Source organism: Protopterus annectens, chromosome 10.part0 (genome assembly GCF_019279795.1).
Source record: "Protopterus annectens isolate FY-2018-M chromosome 10.part0, PAN1.0, whole genome shotgun sequence".
Taxonomy (NCBI): Eukaryota; Metazoa; Chordata; order Ceratodontiformes; family Protopteridae; genus Protopterus; species Protopterus annectens.
The window spans coordinates 872,046,159-872,069,779 of record NC_056744.1 but is presented as its reverse complement, the minus strand read 5'-3'; the positions used below and the strand labels follow the sequence as shown (position 1 = coordinate 872,069,779).

At 38.4% G+C, this 23,621-nt stretch overlaps 1 protein-coding gene across 2 annotated transcripts in view; it reads left to right on the top strand.

Moving 5' to 3' along the window:
- GLMN (glomulin, FKBP associated protein) overlaps window positions 1-23,621 on the top strand; it is a gene marked incomplete at its 5' end in the record, with an annotated part of 1,643,959 nt that overhangs the window by 53,778 nt on the left and 1,566,560 nt on the right. For both annotated transcript variants that reach the window (XM_044085667.1, XM_044085669.1), the window contains 1 exon segment: window positions 22,929-23,045. In XM_044085667.1, the coding sequence (XP_043941602.1) occupies window positions 22,929-23,045 (117 nt within the window).

The following is a 23,621-nucleotide window of genomic DNA, read 5'->3' as shown; positions in this document are numbered from 1 at the left end:
TATAAACTATCAAGAGAAGTGTATTGGATATTTAAATATTGACTTACAAATGTAGAATTCAAGAGTCCGGTGTTAGCTGGTAAAAAAGGTAAAGTTTACTGAAAATAAAAACAAAATACAGAACATTTAGTCAGTTTTTGCTAGGTGTTCTAGTCTGTGAATCAGATTAATTTCTTGGGAATGTCTGCATCCATCTAGCTACTTGAAAGGCAGCAGTTGTTATCAGAGAGAAAGTACAGTTGTGTAAGTAAACTTACCTTAAGAGTAAATGTTCTATTAAATTACTTTTGCAGCAGTAAAAGCAATATGGTTTATATTTTGACAAGGATATGACCTGCCGACTGCTTTCAAAGCTTGAGGGCACCTTCCACACACGCTAACTGCTGAAAGGTTTGAGGAGAGCCACATAAAAGCAGCAGTTAGGACACCAAAAGCTTCAGAGCTTTCTTGCCTCAATAAAAGAAGCTAGAACCCTGATAGGAAAATTCAAAGAAAAGAAAAACAGAACATAAATACACATGTACTGGTATATACAAGGGAGAATGTACAGCCACACCCTGCCAATAGATCTAGTAAAGAACATTGGGTGGAGGTAAGGGACAGCTACTGCAGCAGTGGTCTGTTAGAGCATCTACTGTTATGGTAAGTTTACTTACCCAAATGAAGTATATTCAACATTTAGATCATTGTTGCAATAGCATAAACTGTATAGATTGCCACAGCTTAGAAGTACCTAGGGAGTAGGAAGGAATTTAAGAATCCAAGAGCCCTTGGAGAATGGTCCTAGTAAAGCTTTAGACCTGGAAGAGTTGTGTTGTAGAGCAGTTCTGTATAGGGTGCAGTCAAGTCTGTATTAAAAGTGAGTTGTGGAGGTCTTGTCAATGAATGCAGTACGTAATAGGGATATTAAAGCAAGAATGTACTTTTTCTTGGTTGTGGTCTATTGGAAAGGCTGGAAAGAAGAAAGTTGAAATTGGTATAATGTGATCTTGGGCTACTGGGGAGGGGGATGGGAGGTGTATTGACCACATTGTATGTAGAGTTGAAATAGCGGTCTCCCCTGACTGATTTTTTGCAGATATGGATGTCTAGACTGATGCTCCGGTTTAGGCTATCAACATTTTGTTTTTAATCAAATGGGTTTGAAAAGTACGACAAAATGATGAAAGGCATGGAAAGTGTAGTTTTCTTGTGTTTGCAAAGTCATTAGCTCTTTTTTTTTTCTTTTATCAAATGCTTTCAGTGGGAGAGAAGAAATCTACAAGTGCAAGCAATTAAAGTCTGAACAGTGTTCTGAATGAAATTTAGAAAGATTCTTTTATTTGTCTGTAAAGTTACAAGCTGATTTTTTTTTCTCATTACAAACTGCTTTTACTTGGAACAAGCTGTCTGCAGGTGCTAGTAATTAATTGTGAGACATGTAAACACTTTGTGCTGAGACAAATGTAGAAGGTACATTTTAATGACTGTTTAAAGGTACATTGGTAAGCAGTTCAGTGAAAAATAGATGAAGTTTGAAACTGTAAGAAGTTAATAAATTATATAAGTAGTTGTAATATAACAGTGCATAGTTTATTTATTGATTTATAGGTAGCCAGTACAATTTTTCTTATAGATAAAATTAATATTTCCTGAAAGTATAGAAGCTGTTTTTCACATCGGGGAGGTGGAGAGAGAGAAGCAAAGAACAGCTAGCAGTTAGCGTACGTGGGAACACAGGCTAAAACATGCACTTTTACCCATGTGTAATCATGATTTTAGAATAGGTATTGCTTGTGGGTGCAGCTGTCGATTTTGGATGACTGCTTCTGTCCACAGAGGTAAACTCCACTTTTTGAAAATGTACATAGTTTTGTGTACTTTTTGTAAGACAAAATGGAATGGGGTTCAGAAACTCTTAAGTGTTCTTTGTTTTCATTGGCGCAAAAATTCTGAAAATGTGACATAGGTTCTAATGGAGATGAGAAGAAGCAACTGCGTAAAAGAACAGTCTGCCAAACATTAGTGTATGCCTGCAAGCTAAAAGTTGGAAGTACACATTCAAAGGAGCTGTCATATATACTAGGTAGGAGTAATAGCTTTCTCTCATAATGGCTTATCTACCCATGCATACCATCACTGAATGTAAATAACCTTACAAGTATAGACAAATACAAATGTTAATAGACAAATTCAAAAGGTCTTTGCATACCCTTTTAAGAAAAAAACGGGTGTGTTTTGAAGTGTTAGAAAGCAATTATTCCATTAAACCAGGTACAGTTCTGAGTAGAATATACCTGTACTAAAACTTGTTTCATATGCTGAGAAATAAAAAGTAACAGTTGTAGGTGGACTCTAAATGTGGAAAAGGTATCACATACTAGATTATATACTAGTGGCAGTAACATTGTTAAATATGTGAAAGGCATAAGCTATGAAAGGTATGCTACTAAAGAAGTTATGTCACTGGAATGAGATTTGTCTTTTAAAGTAGTTGAAACTGTATCATGCCACTGTGTAACTACCAAGTTAAGTTTAATACCTTAATTGGTGGCAAAGAATTGCTAGGACTTTGCTAGAATGGTAACACACAAAATACCAAAATGTATGCAAGAAGAAAAATTGTTTCTAGCAAAGCAGTAGAGGTGATATGAATTGTGGTGATATGACCCAATATCCTATTATTCAGAAATATGATTTGGAAAGATGGCTCATCCTTTTGTTGTCATTCCCAATTTAACACGTGGCATGTTGATAGAAAGATTTTTCCTCACTTTAAACAGATGTTGAGGTAATGGGCAAAAGGGCATTTCTTTTGAAAATCTCCAGTCAGTGTGGTGAGGGAAATCAGCAAGTGAATAAGCCTACAGCTATATCTCTGTCTAATCAAGACAAAAAGGGGAGCAATCACCACATATTCATTTACATGTGTGAATCAAACAAAGATCAAGACGTGGTTAGAAAGCCATAAATGTACAGAAATGTGGCTAGGAATACAAAGAGAGGAAGAGCCTTCACCACTTACAGGTGTATTCTGATATATTTCTTTAACAGTCAGTAGAATAAAGGGGCTTGCATGCTAAAGTGTTGCAAAGCATGGAGTTGAACTGACTAGTACAATTGAAGAGAATGGTGCACACACTGAAAGATTGCATTGTAAGGAAGTGAAATTAAAAAGTATGGAAAATGTACCACTAGATTTAAATTCTAAACATTTTGTCAAGCTGTAACAGGCAAAAAAAGAAGTAGAGGATTCTAAGCAATATTTGTGTGTGGTGTTGTGGGGACGAAATGTAACAGTGTGTAAGATTTCATTAGGGTTGTTAGAGAGAAAAACAGTGATATATATATATATATATATATATATATATATATATATATATATATGGTAATAACACTGAATATAAGTCCTCTACAAAGGGAGAGCAACATAGAGAAGAGAAAGGCTGACTGAACATCACCCTCTCAGTTTCTTTCTAATACACAGGGTAAGCCACATAGAAAAGATAAGTAAAGAAGAAATTAGTGTACATAGGGACAAAATAACCTTGAAAACGGCCCTAGTGATATTCCTGTTGAACTTAAGTACAATAATTGTGAGCACAATAAGGAGGGTTCTATGCATCAGATTCATAAAGGAACCGAAGAAGGAAATTTAAATAAGTCACAGATAGCAACTGATACTATAAGATACTGGTATGAGTTGCCTTTTTATAGGAGAAGAGTTGGGATACTGAGATGCCAGTGCATGTATTAATAGGAGAGGAAACAGTGCCTTCTACCTCACAACACACTGACCCTGAGGAAACCACAGAGCTAGCCGACCTCACCTTTAAGTTTATAAATGAAAATTCTTTCCTTCCTCATAAAAACCTACCAGTGATGTTTAACACTACCTATGAACTAAGAATTCATGAAAGTATTCTACTTTAATAAGCCCAGCTATACTTTAGCCTTTGCAGAAAAAGCTTACTGCAGACTTGGACCGGAATTGTGGAACAAGATGACAAATGTTCTAAAATCTCTAAATGTTGCTTATCTAACTAAACTGATATTTGTTTTTTGTCAGGCATATCGACACCATCCTTACCAGCCTGGGTAAGAATAGGGTGGCATCTGTCTTCTTATAGACAGGATCCAGGATGTAGCAAGGGCTCTTGGATCCCTCCCCTTACACTGGGTCTGTCTTCCGCATGAGTTGTTTTCTCCTCTGGTTTGTACATATTTAACCTCACAAGTCTTCATTTCACTTTGTAGCATTTATTTGGATGTTGAGTGAATACTGTGACTGCAGCGCAACTTCCTATGAATGAGAGACATGATTTTCTTGAAGAGTTCAGACAATGGAAGCCAGTGTAACAGATTCGTTTGGAAGTCTGACAGTTCTTCTGACAGTACTAATTGTCTTGGCTCATCACTGTCATAATTTCCAATCTTTCTTTACCTCATGGCTTTCCAGTAAACTCATAAATAGGTTGTCCTTGCTTTTTCATCCATGTATTCTGCATCCAAATACATTAACTTCTGTAAAATGTAATTCCCATTAGATGCAAGAACTGTGGGCTCTGCAAGAAGTGGCTAAAAAAGACTGGAAGTTTGCTGATTTGTTGAACTGGTTGGAGAACTCTAAAGCATAAGCCCCACTTTGTCATTAATATTTAGTAGGACAATCGAGGTACAGTGAAGAAGTAACTGTAAATCAAAAAGTTGTTCTTATTAATATTTGTATAATAAACTTCCTGATGTAATTTGGCATGTTGTGTGAAGCAGTTCAGTTTAGTATGCAGAGTTATTTGAAATTTGAGGTGGATGGTTATCATTGCTGTTTATGTTAGTGATATACTTTTTAACTGTGATGCATCCAGGCTTTATGCTGAAACAAGATACGAAAGGCTAGAACTAAGCAGAAGTTAATACATTGTTGTGGTCTTGGGATTACTGAGGGATGTAAGGTATATTGATCATATTGTATGTGAATTAAAATGTAATAATTTACTCTGTTTTTATACAGGTGGAAGTTTAGACTAATTTTCTTATAGATAAGATATTTTTTTTAAGCAAACAGGTTGGAAAAACAAGAGGAAAGATAAGAGTGACAATTCCAAAGAAGACACGTAGGGGCAGTTTTGCATTTACATTGACTTTTTAATTTTCATTGTTTTTCTCTGAAGGGTAACGGTAATTAACACTCTGTGACAAAATAAGAATGTAAAACTATCTTTTGATTTCTGTGGGCCATGGAAATAATGTATTCCTAGGTAAAGGTATTCGCTTGCAGCCACACTCAAGACCACGCAAGTAAGACAAGGTGCACGGACTGAATCAACATATACCAACACAAAATAGTCCAGTACCAAGGTGATGTTCAGAATCAATAATTCTTTATTGTAGCTACCCAAAACAAGTAAACCTTTTTCAGCAATAATAAAGCCCTCTTCAGTGCATTAACTAACATGGATTAACATCTCATTTAAATAATAAATTGTTAGATCAGAGTTCAAAGCTGATTGGTACATACCAAATTAGCTCACTTCATTAAGGCCTGGCTTGAACAAAGCACCCAGCCTGACAATCCAACTAGATTCTTTGTCATTTAAAATAGAATGCCATCCTGTATTATGTGATTTATTTCCTTGTATTTTATCTATAATTATGAATTGAAATTTAGCAGTGCTATGGGTCATCATATGTTTATAAAGAGCATTGGATATCCTTTTATTTCTGATTTCACTAAGATGTTCACTGATCCTATATCGTAGTGGCCGAGATGTTTGCCCTACATAAAAAGCAGAGCAAAAACAGGTGGCCAAATAGATGACCCAGTCACTGCTACAATTGCCAAAGCATTTTATTTGGTAAACACGTGGGGTATTGCTGCTAGTAAATTCTTTGGTTTTAAGAACATGTACACAAGCACTACAGTGACTGCAAGAAATGCTGCCAACTAATTTATCCTCAAGCAAAGTAACGTGTTGTGTAGTAGGTGGAATAAAATGTTTATAGTGAGTCAAATGAGAATTTATTGTACGTTCCCTTCGGTAACAGAATAAACATTGTGAGGACAGCATTCCTGCTAATTTTTCTTTAGCCAACAAAATGTCCCAATGGTTATTTACAATATGTTTGAAACTGTTAGTGTTACATTAATACGTTGTAAATAGACAAATGGGTTGGGATGATTGTCTGTCAGTATTTGTGGGTCCCTTAAGATATGTCAGTAAAGTCTTTCAATCTTGTCCAGTCACAAAAGAAGATGTCCTGTGTATGTTGTCTACATGATAACCTCTGTTCAAAAATATTTGAGATAGATCATCCTTGCAGGCTATATAGGCTTGATCAGAAGAACAAATGCACTTGATGCATAAAAATTGAGATTTGGGGATGTTTTGGATGATGTGGTGAGGGTGATGGCTGGAAGCATTGAAGTAGGATATTAAATTGGGGAAATTTTCTAAAAACCTCAGTTTGGAGTGTGTTATCATCCTGACGAAGGATGTAAACATCCAAAAATGTGATTTGATTATAATCCCAATTGAGTGTGAAATGAATCCCCCACTTATTTTCGTTTAGGTATTCTGCAAATTCCTGTGCATATTCAACATCACCCCTCCACACCATCCAACAGTTGTCTAAATAATGTCTCCAGATGTCCATGTTATCCAGAAATATGTTGTGGTTAACATCTTGTATCAGTTGCTCTTCGATGTAGCCCATGAAGAGATCTGCATAGATGGGAGCGAAAGACGCTCACATAGCTGTACCTCTTACCTGCCAGAAGCACTTCCCATGGAAGTAAAAGACATTTTTGGTGAAAACATGTTCAGTTAAACAAACTAGTAAGGTGTTGAATCCAGGAGTGTATAAGTCAGCTTTATCTAGCCAAAATTGAATGGCTTCCAATCCTGCCCAGTGTGGAATATTGGTATATAGGGCTGTTATGTCTAGTGTGCATAAAAGCCAACCTGGATCCAACTGAGCACCATTAATGATATTTAAAACTTCGGTGGTGTCTTTGATCCTGACTAAAGGAAGTAATGGTTGTAAATATTCTGTAAGGAAAGCAGATAATGGTTTTGTCTAAGATCCTTGACCTGATACAATTTGTCTACTCGGTGGCTTAGTGAGATGTTTATGTATTTTAGGGAGTAAGTATAGATATTGTGATTTAGGGTCTGAGACAGTCAGTTGGTAACCAACCCGCTGATTAATAATCCCTTCTTCCTGTGCCAGTTTCAGAAAATAATCAATTTATTTTTTGAATCTGAATGTTGGATCCAGGGGCATATACATGTAAAACTGGCCATCAGACAGTTGTGTTGTAGCTTCTGCTTCATACATATTCCAGTCCATGACGACCACCACCCCACCTTTGTCAGCTGGTAACAGTACTAGATTATGATTGCTACTGAGTTTGTATAAAGCTTCTTGTTCTTGTTTAGTGAGATTATGTTTGGTGTTACTATGTACATTCCTGTTGAAATGTAAATCTTTGAGCACACACTCCTTGAATACTGAAACATGTTTGTCCGTGGGTGGCATAAAGCTGGATTTACAGAAATGAAATCCAGTAGATCTTTGAGTTTGATTTGTATCTCAATTTTTACGCATCAAGGCACATTTGCTCTTCTGATCAAGCCTATATAACCTGCAAGGATGATCTGTCTCAAAGATTTTTTAACAGAGGTTATCATGCAGACAACATACACGGGCATGTTCTTTTGCGACTGGACAAGATCAAAAGACTTTATTGACATATCATAAGGGACCCAAAAAAAAGTAGACAATCATCCCAACCCATTCATCTAGTTACAACGTATGGATGCAACACTAACAGTTTCAGATATATTGTAAATAACCATTGGGACATTTTGTTGGCTAACGAAAAATTAGAGGAATGCTGTCCTCACAATGTTTATTCTCTTACCAAAGGGGGCGTACAATAAATTCTCATTTGACTCACTATAAACATTATATTTCACCTACTGCACAACAAGTTGCTTTGTTTGCAGATGAATTAGTTGGCAGCATTTCTTCTGGTCACTGTAGTGCTTGAGTACATGTTCTTACAGTCAAAGAATTTACTAGCAGCAATACCCCACGTTTACCAAATAAGATGCTTTGGCAGTTGTAGCGACTGGGTCATCTATTTGGCCACCTGTTTTTGCTCTGCTTTTTATGTAGGATCAGTGAACGTCTTAGTGACATCAGAAATAAAAGGATATCCAATGCTCTTTATAAACATACGATGACCCACAGCACTGCTAAATTTCATTTCACAATTATAGATAAAATCCAAGGAAATAAATTACATAAAACAGGATGGCATTCTATTTCTAATGACAAAGAATCTAGTTGGATTGTCAGGCTGGGTGCTTTGTTTAAGCCAGGCCTTAATGAATTGAGCTAATTTGGTATGTAGCAATCAGCTTTGAACTCTGATCTAACAATTTATTATTTAAATGAGATGTTAATCCATGTTAGTTAATGCACTGAAGAAGGCTTTATTATTGCCGAAAAAGGTTTGCTTGTTTTGGGTAGCTACAATAAAGAAATATCTATTCTGAACATCTTGGTGCTGGACTATTTTGTGTTGGTATATGTTGATTCAGTCCGTGTACCTTGTCTCACTTGCATGGTCTTGAGTGTGGCTGCAGTTTCATTTATCTGCGCTGGGGACTCCTTGGGGGAGATTGATCTATGGATGTGGCGTTCTATACTTTTGGATTATACAAGTTTAGATTCAGAGTCTTATATGCATCCTGTTTTTGCTTTTACTTTTTGGATATCTCGTTCATATCCTTGGATATATTGTCTTTCCATCTAAAATTAATCTTATATCCAGTTGGGTGTTGCTGCTTCAACGTTCACAATTTTATTGCACATTTTTCAGTTTAACGCCCTTTTCGGAAAGTTTTTGAAGAGGATAATTTTGACATTGAGCTTAGAAGAACTAGGTAATGACAATATACCTAAACTTTTGGGGCCGAGATGAATGATACTTGTTTCGTTATACGCTAACAGATGCAAGTTACATTTGTTGGTGCTTTTGTTTGCACTAAAGCATTTAATGACGACGCAGGGACACTATTGTTTTTGTTTAATTTGATTTTGACAAACTAACTGCTTAGACCTTGTAGTTTAAGACGCCAGTCTTACAGCAAGAATATTTTCAACTCTGTGTGCTTGTCGAAGAACGCCATTTTATGTCAGGAGATTTATACAGCAGCTCAGCACAACCATTGAACTTTTGCGTACATCAAACTACAATAACTACCAGTGTCTTAGGCAGGCTGTTCCACCTACTTTTTATGGATCATAGAAGTGTTTAGAATGATAATTTTGGTTGACTTATTATTTTGGGCATTCTTGTGATTGGATTGTGACTATTGTTTTCAATTTATCACATTATACAACAAAAAAGGATATTTTCAACCCAAACAAAGATTTCTCGAAAGGACTGATGCGCTCTTTGCATATGTAACTGTCGAGACAAATGTGTTTTCTGTATATCTAATTGTCGATTGTAATAGGCTATGACCAGAGTGTTTTTGTTTGTTCACCCTTAACAACTTTCTATACTTCACTAAGGATTTGAGGTCTTAGGACCCCTTATGATGTTTTGTACACATGACTATTGATTGTAGTGCATATTTATAGACCTCAGATTATCGTGATTTAGATACATGAAGTATATACATTTTACTAAGTATAGAGTTCCTCATATCAGTGAACGACTAAAATTGGGATTTACATCATTGTGATTATAAGACTCATATTCAGGTTTACTAAGTACATTTAGCAATTGTTTTTATAAACTACAGCCATTCATTTTTGGGTTGACTGGTACTATTATGTGACTGGTTTTCAGTAACTACCAATACGGAGCTGCATATACACTCTTCCAAAAATTTTATATCTACTGAATATAATTTATGAGGCATGCATACTGGGATAGAGTATCTGCTACATTCTAGACATATATAGCAAGGACTTAACTTCCTAATAAACATTATACATCTTTTTAACTATACTATGATTGTCTACACGCAAATTAATGTAAGCAGAGATGAAAGTCAGCTTAGCCCTTTTTACAAACTGATTGGAAGTAAGAAAGAAGAGTAGTGATGAAAGGCAGCTCTTATAAGGAATATAACATGCTGATTCCCATTTTGCGGATAATTACAACTTTGTCTACTGACCAAAATATATTAGAGTAAACACAAATAAACTCTTTCTCGGCAGAGACGAAAGTCGGCCATGATCCGTGGTGTACTACACATCAAGTTCTCATTTTGACCATATTTTTATCAGATACATTCCCATGTTTTACATCCCTCTAATGATTGCTGAAATTGCAAGAGTGTGGCTTCTCTATATTGACAGCTTCTGGACCATTTATTGATATATACAGCTTTCAGCAGATAATGAAGGTAATTGGGCTGGTTTTCTACACCATTCCTTGACCTTCATTTTGATAGAAGTTGGCTGTACTTTGTATTTGAGTAATTGCTCGGTTGTCAGTGTTGCTGAACTCTCTTTTCTTGAGTATGATTTTTGTTATGCCTTAAGTTGCATTGTCATTGCTATGCTTATATACATTTTTGTGCAGTCTATGGTCCAAAGGAAACTGTCTTATGGTATTTTATAATTACATCATTGTGTTGTTGAATTGGTCATCCGGTGTATTATGCCTAGATGTTCATCGTGCATACAGCTGCAGTCATAACAGATGGGTTCTCCTGCCGTCAGGCGGGTCCTCGGTCGGCCGAATTCCAAAGTCTAGGTTCGGCGTCGGTTGTCGTCGCTTCTTCCCTGACGTCAGTGCGACGGGTATAAAAGAACCAGCCGATGCCATTTTCTTCAGTCTTTCTTGCCGCGTGGTGCCGAAGCAGAAGTAGTTCGCAAGTGCCGGTCGGCCAGCTCCTGAAATTACGAAAATTTTGCAACTGAAGTCTTCTTGAAAGCTAAGTACCCCGTTGGGGAAACTTTTCTTGCCTCAGACCGATGTCAGACAAAGTTAATAATTGTATTTCATGTGGGAAGCAAATACCGCATAAGGATTTTCATTCCCTCTGTATTCCTTGTTTAGGCCCAGACCACGACGTCTCGGTCTGTCATTTTTGTGCTACATTCAACAAACGCACCATTAAGCATCGGGCAGAGTTCGCCCAGCATTATTTTGGCAAAAAATTTAACTATATTATGTCGTCGGATACTCCGACTCCAGTTTTGTCTAAAAAGCGCAAAGATAAGGACCGACACACGAGGTTCGCGGCCTCTACTGACACCACGCCAAAGCCGACTACAGGTGGTCCGGTTCTCAGCGAGGCACCTACGCAGCCCCTGACTACCGACGACACTTCATTGGCGGTGTCTTCTGTGCCCGAGGTCGCAGGCTCCTCGGCCCACACCCCGACTACAGATACTGAAGCCACTCTTGGTGGTGAATCTCAAAATGTAGACAGGTCTGCCTCCTCTCAAGGTGTCTTCAGACCTTCCTCTTCTTTTTCCATCAAGGCTTTCACTAAGTCTAAAGCAGCCATGCATTCTAAGGGACAAGCTACACAGGGCCCATCTCTAGGCCCCATGCCTAAAAAACAGATGCTTAAAATGGCTGAGGATTTAATTACTCTTATCAGGGGTTCTCAATCCCCCCCGGACAAAAGGCCCAGAGTGGAGGAAGAATCCCCCTCCTCTGACCAGGCCTCCATTATATCAGAGCACTCTGATGAACAGGAACATTCTTACTCCCCTTTTGAAGATTCTGATGCAGAGGAGTCCATTCCCTCTGTATCCCCCCCAGAGGATTACTCATTTGGGGAAACCTTGCATACCTTAAGGGAACACTTCCACTGGGAAGGCCAAGAGTACTCAGATTCCAAGAAAAGGCTTAGGGATTTTCTCTTGCTACCTCAGAACAGGCCTCTGGCTATACCTCCTGTCTTGGACATACTAGATGATGTGTACTCGGAGGCCTGCCTTAACCCGGATTCTTTACCTCCAGCCCCAGTCAAGCCTGACAGGTACTACCGGGTTCCTGACTCACACCAATTTCTATACAAAAGCCATGCAGCTGACCCAGAAACTATCTCACAGGGCCCCAAGGGAATTAAGGCCTCCACTGCTAAAAATCCATTACCTTCCGAGAGAGATTCCAGATCCTTAGAAAGGTGGGGAAAAAAGGTATATACCTCGGCCACCTTAACCATGAGGGCATTAAACTGCCAGTTCCATATGCTAAAGTACCAACAGTTTCTGTTATCACAATTGAGAAGTAAAATGTCACAACCAGACTTGGAGTTGCAGGATTTGATGCATAGTGCAGAACAAGTGGGTAAACATACCTTGCAATGTGGTTTTGATGCCCTAGAGGCCTCATGTAGAGCTGCTGTTACAGGATCAGTGATACATAGGCATGCCTGGCTCAAGGAACAAACCTTACCAGATCATGTCAAAGCTAAATTACTAGATGCCCCTCTTCAAAAGGATGTATTATTTGGTGCTAATGCTGAGGAGGTATTAAAGAAAATGGAGGAAAAGGCTAAATCAGTGCAAACAGTGAAAGATTTTCTACAGGTGCAACCTCCACGTTTCAGTAGAAATTGGCCTTCCAAAAATTGATCCTTTCCAGCCACGGACAGACCCCAAAGAGGTAGATACAGGCGCCCGAGGGGCAGAGGGCAATCTCAAGGATCGTTTAGAGGCAGACAATGGCAAACTCCTACACAACGAGGTGGTGAGGATAGTTCGCAGCCATTCAGAAAGCAAGCCCAATGACTCTCCCCTTTGCATGCCAAGCAAGGCTCAAATGGCAGCACCCTTAGGCGGAAAACTGGCATTATTTTCAAAAAATTGGCATATTGTCACAAAAGACAAATGGATTCTGAACATTATAAACAGAGGCTACAGATTCCATTTTCACACTCTTCCAAAATTGAGTGGCATGCCAAACCTGCCACACAATCAAAGGGCAGAGGCACAAAGACAAATTTCAGATCTCATGGACATGAAAGCTATTCAAGAGGTACCTACTCACGAACAAGGTCAAGGTTTTTATTCCAGACTATTCCTGGTACCAAGGAAGGGAAAAGATTGGAGACCTATTTTGGACCTATCCATCCTAAACACATTTTTACTCGTACCAAAATTCAAGATGCTCACTTTACAGCAGCTTTTTCCCATGCTGGGCAAGGAGTCTTGGCTGGTAACATTGGACCTCAAGGAGGCATACCTGCATGTCCCAATCAGACAAAATTGCAGAAGATACCTCAGATTTCTTGCAGGTTCAACCCATTATCAATTCTCTGCATTGCCCTTTGGCTTATCTACTGCGCCCAGAGTATTCACGAAATGCCTGGCATCAGTAATTGCCTACTGCAGACTTCAAGGGATACAAATATACCCCTATTTGGACGACTGCCTGATCCAAGCGGACAGCAAGCACATTCTTCTGAAACATCTGGCTTATGTAATAATGTTGTTGAATTCTCTGGGATACACAGTCAACAAAAAGAAATCAAGGCCAATACCCTCTCGGAAAATAATTTTCCTGGGTGCCAACTTTTACACAAACACCCAGATGGCCTACCTCATGCCAGAGAAGCAGGGGCAACTAATTCAATACTTCAGAACACTAGCAAATTTCACCAGGCTGACTGCAAGGAAAATCCTGCAGGCTCTGGGATTCATGGCATCTTGCATCCTACTAATCCCATGTGCAAAGCTGCTTATGAGGAAACTTCAATGGTACCTGAAAAACCTATGGTCTCAACACAGCCACAGTTTGGAAACAATAATAATACCACTAATTCCATGTCTTCAAAAGGAATTTCTGTGGTGGGCTCAAGCATGCCAAACAAACACAGGTCTTCCATTCAGCAAACCTCAAGCAAATCAAGTCATCACAACAGACGCCTCGGACTACGCCTGGGGGGCGCACATGACAGATCGGTGCATTCAGGGCAAATGGTCCCAAAAAGAAAAGCACCTTCACATCAATCAAAAGAAAATGCTAGCAGTAATAAATCCTATTATAGCTTTCAAAGACCTTCTGCATCCAGGTCAACTATTGATAAGGACAGACAACACCACAGTAATGTGGTACATAAACAGGGAGGAACCCATTCATACCCCATATGCAGGCTGGCCATGTCACTTTGGAACATGGCTCTGGACTTACAAATTGAACTTCAAGCACAGTACTTGCCAGGCAAGGAAAACACACTGGCAGACAACCTAAGCGGAAATATGACAGATCCACACGAATGGAAGTTGCATCCTCAAGTTTTTAGAGATAATTCAAGCATGGGGAAGGCCAGACATAGATCTCTTTGCCTCCCACAAAAATCACCAATTGACAAAATTATGCTCAAGGATTTTTCATCCAAAGGCCTGGAGAGTGGACGCTCTCTCTTTCAATTGGACAACAATGACAGTTTATGCCTTCCCACCTCTTCCTCTGCTGCCCAAAGTTCTATTAAAAACCAGAGCAGACAGACCAAAGATGATTCTCATTGCTCCAGACTGGCCAAGACAACACTGGTACCCACTCCTGAGGAGCCTGACGCATTCCCCACCATGGACCCTGCCTCTAATGCCTCCTCTTCTGACTCAGCACAGCTTCAAAACTCTTCACAGTCAGCTGAAAACACTCAATCTGGCCGCATGGAAGATTCCTTAACATCACAACAGACCCTACTCTCCAAGGAGGTGCAGGATGTCATTTTGGAGGCCAGAAGGCTGTCTACTAGAAAAGCTTACTCCGCAAAATGGAAATGGTTTTGTGCCTGGAATGAGAAAAAGGGCCAGAATCCCGGAAAACTGAATTTACCTCAAATATTACAGTATCTAGCTGAGCTGCCAAGCAGTGGACTTTCATTCTCCTCTATCAAAATCCATGCCTCAGCCATTTCTGCAGTATACAACACTGATCCACCTTTATTCTCTCACCCCCTCTTAAGACAGTTCCCCAGAGGGGCTAAGAATATAAAACCCCCAAGGAAACAACCAATACCTGCTTGGGATCTCAATTTCATTCTAGAAAAGCTGACCTTTCCTCCTTTTGAGCCAGCTGCCTCAACAGATTTGCAATATTTGTCCTGGAAAACAGCTTTCCTTCTGGCTATTACCTCAGCTCGTAGGGTATCGGAACTACAAGCCCTCATGGCTGTGCAGCCTTTTATCATCTTCCATCAGGACAGAGTTTCCTTACGAACCAACCCATCCTTTATGCCAAAAGTGGTATCCAGGGTAGCTTTGAATCAGGCTATACACTTACCTACCTTTTATCCTAATCCTCAAAACAAAGGGGAGAGATTACTACATTCCTTGGACATCCACAGACAACTGCGTTATTATTTGGCAGAACAAAGCCTTTCAGAAAATCAGAACAGCTCTTTGTGTCCTGTGCTATAGGAGCTCAAGGGAAGCCAATTTCAAAACAGACAATCTCAAAATGGATAGCCCACTGCATACGCTTTTGTTATTCTTTTCATGGCAAAACTGTACCTGCAGGCATCAGATCTCACTCCACAAGGGCCACAGCTACCTCTGCAGCTTTCCTCAGAGGAGTTCCTACCAAAGATATTTTGGAAGCACCCACTTGGAGTTCTGTGCATACCTTCTCCAAGCACTACCACCTTCCATTATACTCCAAATCTAGAGCAGGCTTTGCCACTGCAGTCTTGCAGGGCATCCTGGCTCCTCCTAGTTCCACCTAGTGCCTACCACCCCTTTCTTAGCTTTGGGATTCTACCCATCTGTTATGACTGCAGCTGTATGCACGATGAACATAGTACAGTTTTGTACCTACCATAAATGTAGATGTTCGAGTGCTAATACAGCTGCAGTCCAGGTTTCCCTCCCTCCTTCCCCTCTTGGGATAGGCCTATTGGCTAACACCTCCTCATACAACCTGATTGGGGTATTCATTTATGGTGTATTTGCTTGCACTACTGTATTTTGATTATATGGCATTGCTTTATTACACAAATTTATGTATTGCCTTCCTTCTGGGGGCACCTGACATCTGGGGCAAAAAAAACTGAAGAAAATGGCGTCGGCTGGTTCTTTTATACCCCTGTCGCACTGACGTCAGGGAAGAAGCGACGACAACCGACGCCGGACCTAGACTTTGGAATTCGGCTGACCGAGGACCCGCCTGACGGCAGGAGAACCCATCTGTTATGACTGCAGCTGTATTAGCACTCGAACATCTACATTTATGGTAGGTACAAAACTGTACTTTTTCGGGTCGGATAGTACATCAGGCTAGACATATAGTTCTAATATTTAACAAATCTTATTATTCAACAAATTCTAGCTTAATTTGAGCTGGTTGATTTTTGTTCTATGTTCCATGTCCAAAATGTGTGTTTGTGGAATACTATGTTACAACAACATTACTAGCCAAGTCATTTTCATCCTCATATTTAGAGACCAATAACATCCATTGACTAAGAGTATGGATCTTTCCAAGTTGTTGGAAGGCCTCTCAGCAGACCATGACAACTTGGCAGTTTTTGCACTACGACCATCAGGTTCAGATAATCTAACCTTAGATAGGGATGACCCTGATAGTCTTTGTGCAACATTATTTCAGAAACTTACGAAGAGTATGATACCACTTAGAGCTAATATTTGGCACTTGAAACTTTTCAAAGCATACAAACTTAAGGACATCACCCCTAGAGGTTTACGTGTCTGCATTCAACCCTTGGTAAGTAAGGTAGACGAAAGATTATCTCAAGACTGGGTCCAGGCCCAACACAAAGCATCTATGCTTTTTGTTGATGCCCTTATTTCTTATTACGAAAGAAATATAGTTCAGTGCATTGTTGAAGTAACTAACAATTGCGATGAAGTCAAAGTTTATGAAGGGGGAACCCTTTTTTAGTAAATATTTGAACATTTTGGCAACAGATTTATCATCCTTGGAACAACAATTGATAAAGAGAAAAACAAAAATATTTAACAGAGACACATTAGACTATGATAGAGGTAAGCCATTTGGCATAAATAAGTGTGTCAGATTCCAAGATTCAGGACACAAACAGATCAACAAGAAGAAAAGACCCAGATCCATACTAAGAAACAAAGGGAATACCCATGGGGGGACGTCAGGAGACGATTCATCTTCTGCCACAGACCTAGAATCTATCTCCACTCAGGAATCTCCAGTAGCAAAGACAAGACCCGGTATTCACCCTTTAGGGGAAGAAAAACAGGGGGCAGGAGGCACCATAGAGGTACACAACATCCAACAACTTTTGGACAAGATTCTATCACATTAAACACCAACAACGTACACAACATTTCTTCTAAGCCTCTCTCAGATGTTGAAATAAAATTGCTAAACAAGAGTCTAAATTTTGTTCCATCCTTTTTTGTCACTGAACATGCCTTTGTAAATGATATACGTGAATTCTGCAGAATTATTAATCTCAAATTATTTTTTTCAGATACAAATAAAACTCAAAGATCTACTGGATTTCTTTTCCATAAGTCCAGCTTTATGCCACCCATGGACAAACATGTTTCAGTATTCAGGGAGTGTGTGCTCAAAGATTTACATTTCAACAGGAATGTATATAGTAACACCAAACATAATCTCACTAAACAAGAACAAGAAGCTTTACACAAACTCTGTAGCAATCATAATCTAGTACTGTTACCAGCTGACAAAGGTGGGGAGGTGGTCGTCATGGATTGGAATATGTATGAAGCAGATACTACAACACAACTGTCTGATGGCCAGGTTTACATGTATATGCCCCTGTATCCAATGTTCAAATTCAAAAAATAAATGGATTCTTTTCTGAAACTGACATAGGAAGAAGGTATTATTAATCAGCGGGTTGGTTACCAATTGACTGTCTCAGACCCTAAATCACAATATAATCAGTGGGTTGGTTACCAGTTTACTGTCTCAGACCCTAAATCACAATATCTATACTTACTCCCTAAAATACATAAACATCCCACTAAACCACTGGGTAGACCGATTGTATCAGGTCGAGGATCTTGGACAGAACCATTATCCGCTTTCCTTACAGACTATTTACAACCATTACTTCCTTTAGTCAGGTCCAGGATCAAAGACACCACCCAATTTTTAAATATCATTAATGATACTCAGTTGGAGCCAGGTTGGCTTTTATGCACACTAGACGTAGCCACCCTATATACCAATATTGCACACTGGGCAGAATTGGAAGCCATTCAGTTTTGGCTAGATAAAGCTGATGTATACACTCCTGGATTCAACACCTTACTAGTTTGTTTAACTGAACATGTTCTCACAAAAAATGTCTTTTACTTCCATGGGAGTTGCTACTGGCAGATAAGAGGTACAGCTATGGGAGCATCTTTCTCTCCCATCTATGCAGATCTCTTCATAGGCTACATCGAAGAGCAACTGATATATGATGTTAACCACAACATATTTCTGGATAACATGGACATCTGGAGACATTATTTAGATGACTGTTGGATGGTGTGGAGGGGTGATGTTGAATATGCACAGGAATTTGTAGAATACCTAAATGAAAATAAGTGGGGGATTCATTTCACACTCAATTGGGATTATAATCAAATCACATTTTTGGATGTTCACATCCTTCTTCAGGATGATAACACACTCCAAATGGAGGTTTTTAGAAAATTTCCCCACTTTAACACCCTACTTCATGCTTCCGGCCATCACCCTCACCACATCATCCAAAGCATCCCCAAATCTTAATTTTTACTCATCAAGCGCATTTGCTCTTCTGATCAAGCCTATATAACCTGCAAGGATGATCTATCTCAAAGATTTTTGAACAGAGGTTATCATGCAGACAACATACACAGGGCATGTTCTTTTATGACTAGACAAGATAAAAGACTTTATTGACATATCGTAAGGGACCCAAAAATAGTGACAGACAATCATCCCAACCCATTCGTCTAGTTACAACGTATGGATGCAACACTAACAGTTTCAAACGTATTGTAAATAACCATTGGGACATTTTGTTGGCTAACAAAAAATTAGCAGGAATGCTGTCCTCACAATGTTTATTCTGTGACCGAAGGGGGCGTACAATAAATTCTCATTTGACTCACTATAAACATTTTATTTCACCTACTACACAACAAGTTACTTTGTTTGCAGATAAATTAGTTGGCAGCATTTCTTGCGGTCACTGTAGTGCTTGTGTACATGTTCTTAAAACAAAGAATTTACTAGCAGCAATACCCCACATGTTTACCAAATAAGATGCTTTGGCAATTGTAGCAGCGACTGGGTCATCTATTTGGCCACCTGTTTTTGCTCTGCTTTTTATGTAGGGCAAACACCTCAGCCACTAAAATTTAGGATCAGTGAACATCTTAGTGACATCAGAAATAAGATAAATAAAACTGTTAGGAACCACCATGAAGAAATAATAAAACTGTTTTTTATTGTAGAACGAGCGCTTTCACGCACACACAGGTGCGCTTCATCAGGTTACAAATTACACAAAGAAAGCTCACTATTTATATACAAAAAGTCAGTGTTAATTGAACAATTAACCAACCAACAATTATACAATTAAAGCAACAGCTTATTCCACAATTTTTAAAAGCACATTCATAATGTTTCTAACGCCCATATTAAAGCATTAAAATATATGTAGCTTCCATTACGAAGCTGCGCTTCAAAACATTAATCGACAGAATCTAAAAATATATCTAAGAAGTACCGCTATAAAACATATATAAGATATGATTCCTAAAACAGCCTATATTCAGGAAATTGTTATTTACTCTATTCATCACTTTTAGACCCATATGGAAGATGTTTCTTATTAAATCACGCTGCAGGTCAGAAACAGCAACTGCTAAGAAAGAGCCACATACACAGATGTAGCACTAGGGGCTACAATATGGTATATTTATCCCTTGCGAATAAAACAATTAGTCAAGTGTTATATTGACCAAATATAAAATATCTTAGTTCATAAATTGGACCATATTAAGATTGGAAAAACATTCACTAATTGGTACGGACATGTTTAAAACTGTCCGATTGATTTATAATGTGGTACAGAATAAATATATAACAACGGAACCTTATTCTCTGATGCCAGGCATCTACAGACTAACAATAATAATCATAAGGTATGAAACATATAACAGATTCATCAAAATTCAAGAGATGTTAAGAATACATCCCAACAATACAGAAACTAGAGAGCACTCAGAAAATATGCTCATACATGCATTCTATGCATTTGGCTACTTTCATATTGCACATTTCAAACTAGTGTTGATTGCACTATTCATAGACATCTATTAACCTAGTATTCAAGCTATTTGCAATAAGCAGTACAGAGTACAAATCCTTACGTATTTAAACTATTATATGGCATAGCTTCATATAGCCTATATCGTATTAATATATATTACTGCGTTATCATGGTGCAAGGCACAGGTTGTACCAAGATGCAAATCTAAACCATGACTAGAAATGCAGAGATACTACCCAAAATTATAAGTACTGGAACTGGTATACTAAAAAGATCTCAGAAATGTGTGTAACAATCTAGATATGTAAAATGCATGATAAACTGAATGGGGAAGTAAATGATGTGATCATCATATCATAAAGATCCTAGGAGAACAGGACGGATACTAACCACCGTATTAAGCCCAGGTGGTATATGGGCTTTCAGTCACAGTATCCATTTTAACTCAAACATCTCAATGTTACCTATATGGTCACCTTCTCTCCTATTTGGGTTTACAACCTGCAAGACCTGAAAGCTAAAGCTATGCTGAGATCTATCATAACAATGCATAGCTAGAGCATTGGTAAGGTTGTTCTTCTTTATATCGTAGACATGGTTGTAAATACGATCCTTAAGTCTACGTGATGTCATCCCTACATAGTATCCATTACACTGATTACAGGTAGCAAGATAGATAACATTCTGTGTGTTACATGTAGCGTAGAAGGTGGGCTTAAAAACCATGTTAATACCTGAGATGTTGAGGCACTGAGTCTTATTAATATATTTACAAGATGAACATCCACCACATGCATAAGTACCTGTCTTAATACCAGCTCTTATATCAACAGGAACTATGTCTAGCTTTTCTTTACAAAGTAGCCTTTTAACATTTAAACAGTTATTGAATCTAAATGTAGGTTTCTTCCCAACCAATTGTGAGAGAAAAGTATCTGAGAGCAAAATTTTCCAATTTCCTCTGATAATCCTAATTAGTTGCTCTATATCACTGGTGTATTTGATATCATATGCCACACTCTTACTATTCTCTCCTCTGCGGGAACCATAGCCTAACTTTGTTATATGTGTTGATACCCCAAGAAGAGTATCCGTTACACCATTAACTAGCTCAGCCGGATAACCTCTATCCATAAAGTATTGCTTTTGATGCTTAATTAATTTCATAGCATCCAACTCATTACTACATATTTTGAGTATTCTATTCATCTGACCTTTTACAATATTGCGAAACACATAACGTGGATGTAAACTGTCATAGTGAAGGATACTATTCCTCCAACATAACTTCCTATACAAGGTGGTAATTAAATTGTTAGTATTTTCTTTAATAATAGTAATATCCAGGAAATTTGCACTTATTAGCGAACATTCATATGTAAAGCTGAAAAATGAAGTAACGGAGTTCATTTAACAAATGAACTCCTTCAACATATCCATACCTCCATTCCAAAGCATCAGGACGTCATCTACAAAACGTCTATAAAGGATGACGTTATTGAACCTAGGGTCATCGAAAATGTACTCTTTCTCCCATCTATAGACCACTAAATTAGCATAAGCATTGGCACAGGGAGTGCCCATTGCTACTCCCCATGTCTGTGCATATACTTTGTGGTCAAACAAAAAGATGTTATTATTCAGAATCAAGTCCAACAGACAACAAATGTTCATTATCTCATTGTTGTCTATGGTACCAAGCTCAACTAAATGAGACCTTACTGCATCAAGGCCATAGTCATTAGGGATGCTAGTAAACAAACTTTTAATGTCTAAAGTGACTAATAAAGTATCTGCATCGATGTTACTTCTAACCAGATCTTGTTTAAGGTCATCCAGGAGCTCATAGGAATTCTTTAAAATGGTTGGAATTTCTTTCACCATCACACCAAGTTTAGATTGCACATACAAAGAGGCATTCTCCGTGACCCAGTGTTCACCTGACACTATGGGACGTAATGGAGGGGGGTTTTCATTTTTGTGCAACTTAGGTAATCCCTTGATCAAGGGAATCAGGGGGGAGTCTATCATTAGAAAATCATAGAGTGTCTTATCTATGGATCTAGTCATGAGTAAGTCATAGATTGTATCATGTACATACCTAATAATGGATGCTACTTGGGATCTATCTATAACTTTGTATGCCTTATCATTATTAAGCATGTTAAGCATTAGTTGTTTGTAAAAACAGGTATCCAGTGCAGAAATAAAAGGATATCCAGTGCTCTTTATAAACATATGATGACCCATAGCACTGCTAAAATTCACAATTATAGATAAAATCCAAGGAAATAAATCACATAAAACAGGATGGCATTCTTTTTGAAAATGACAAAGAATCTAGTTGGATTGTCAGGCTGGGTGCTTTGTTCAAGCCAGGCCTTGATGAATTGAGCTAATTTGGTATGTACCAATCAGCTTTGAACTCTGATCTAACAATTTATTATTTAAATGAGATGTTAATCCATGTTAGTTAATGCACTGAAGAAGGCTTTATTATTGCCGAAACCAGCTTGCTTGTTTTGGGTAGCTACAATAAAGAATTATCTATTCTGAACATCTCCTTGGTGCTGGACTATTTTGTGTTAGTAAAGGTATTCGCTTGAACATACTTTTCATTTATGTAGTCATACTTTTAATTCTGTACCTTAACATCAGCTCCCTGATCTTGTTTTGCAGGACATTGTAAGATGCATGGGGTGGAACCTTGTTAGTCCTCTTGTAAGATGTGTTTTACAAAACAAAGCAGATGGAAGCTATGACCACTGCGTAACGATGCTGGATGAAATCATAGAGGTAAGAGAGTAAAGACAGCTACAGAGCTACCATGCAGTACAACTAGTATAAACCAGAAGTGCAGTTTATCATTGTGGATTGTTATCAGTTTATCTTTCTCAATTTAGCTGTCTCTCCAACCTCATCAACGTCTTTGAAAAAGTCACTGAAGCTGTGTATAGAGGGTATAGAGGGTATGCAGTACATATAGTATATTTGGAGCTAACTAAGGCCTTTGCCACTATTCCCAAGCAAGCATTATTAACAGACTTGTAAATCTGAAAATAATTCCGTACATTGTGTCTTGGCTAGCTTACAGAATCAATGTGGTTAAAGTGTCAGGTGCTAATCTTGAAAGCAAAAGAGGTATCAGTGGTATAGCACAGAGCTTCGTGCTGGGCTCCATCTTGTTTGTTATATATTTCTCAAACCTTTAAGCCAACTCTACTGACCTGTGGTTACCTAAATTTGCAGATAATTGTAAATTGGGTGTTATTATTTATTCCTCCACTGATAGTTGTTAATTGTGTGTTACTATTCATTCCTCCACTGAAAATTGTAAATTGTGTGTTGTTATTCATTCCTCCACTGACTCAC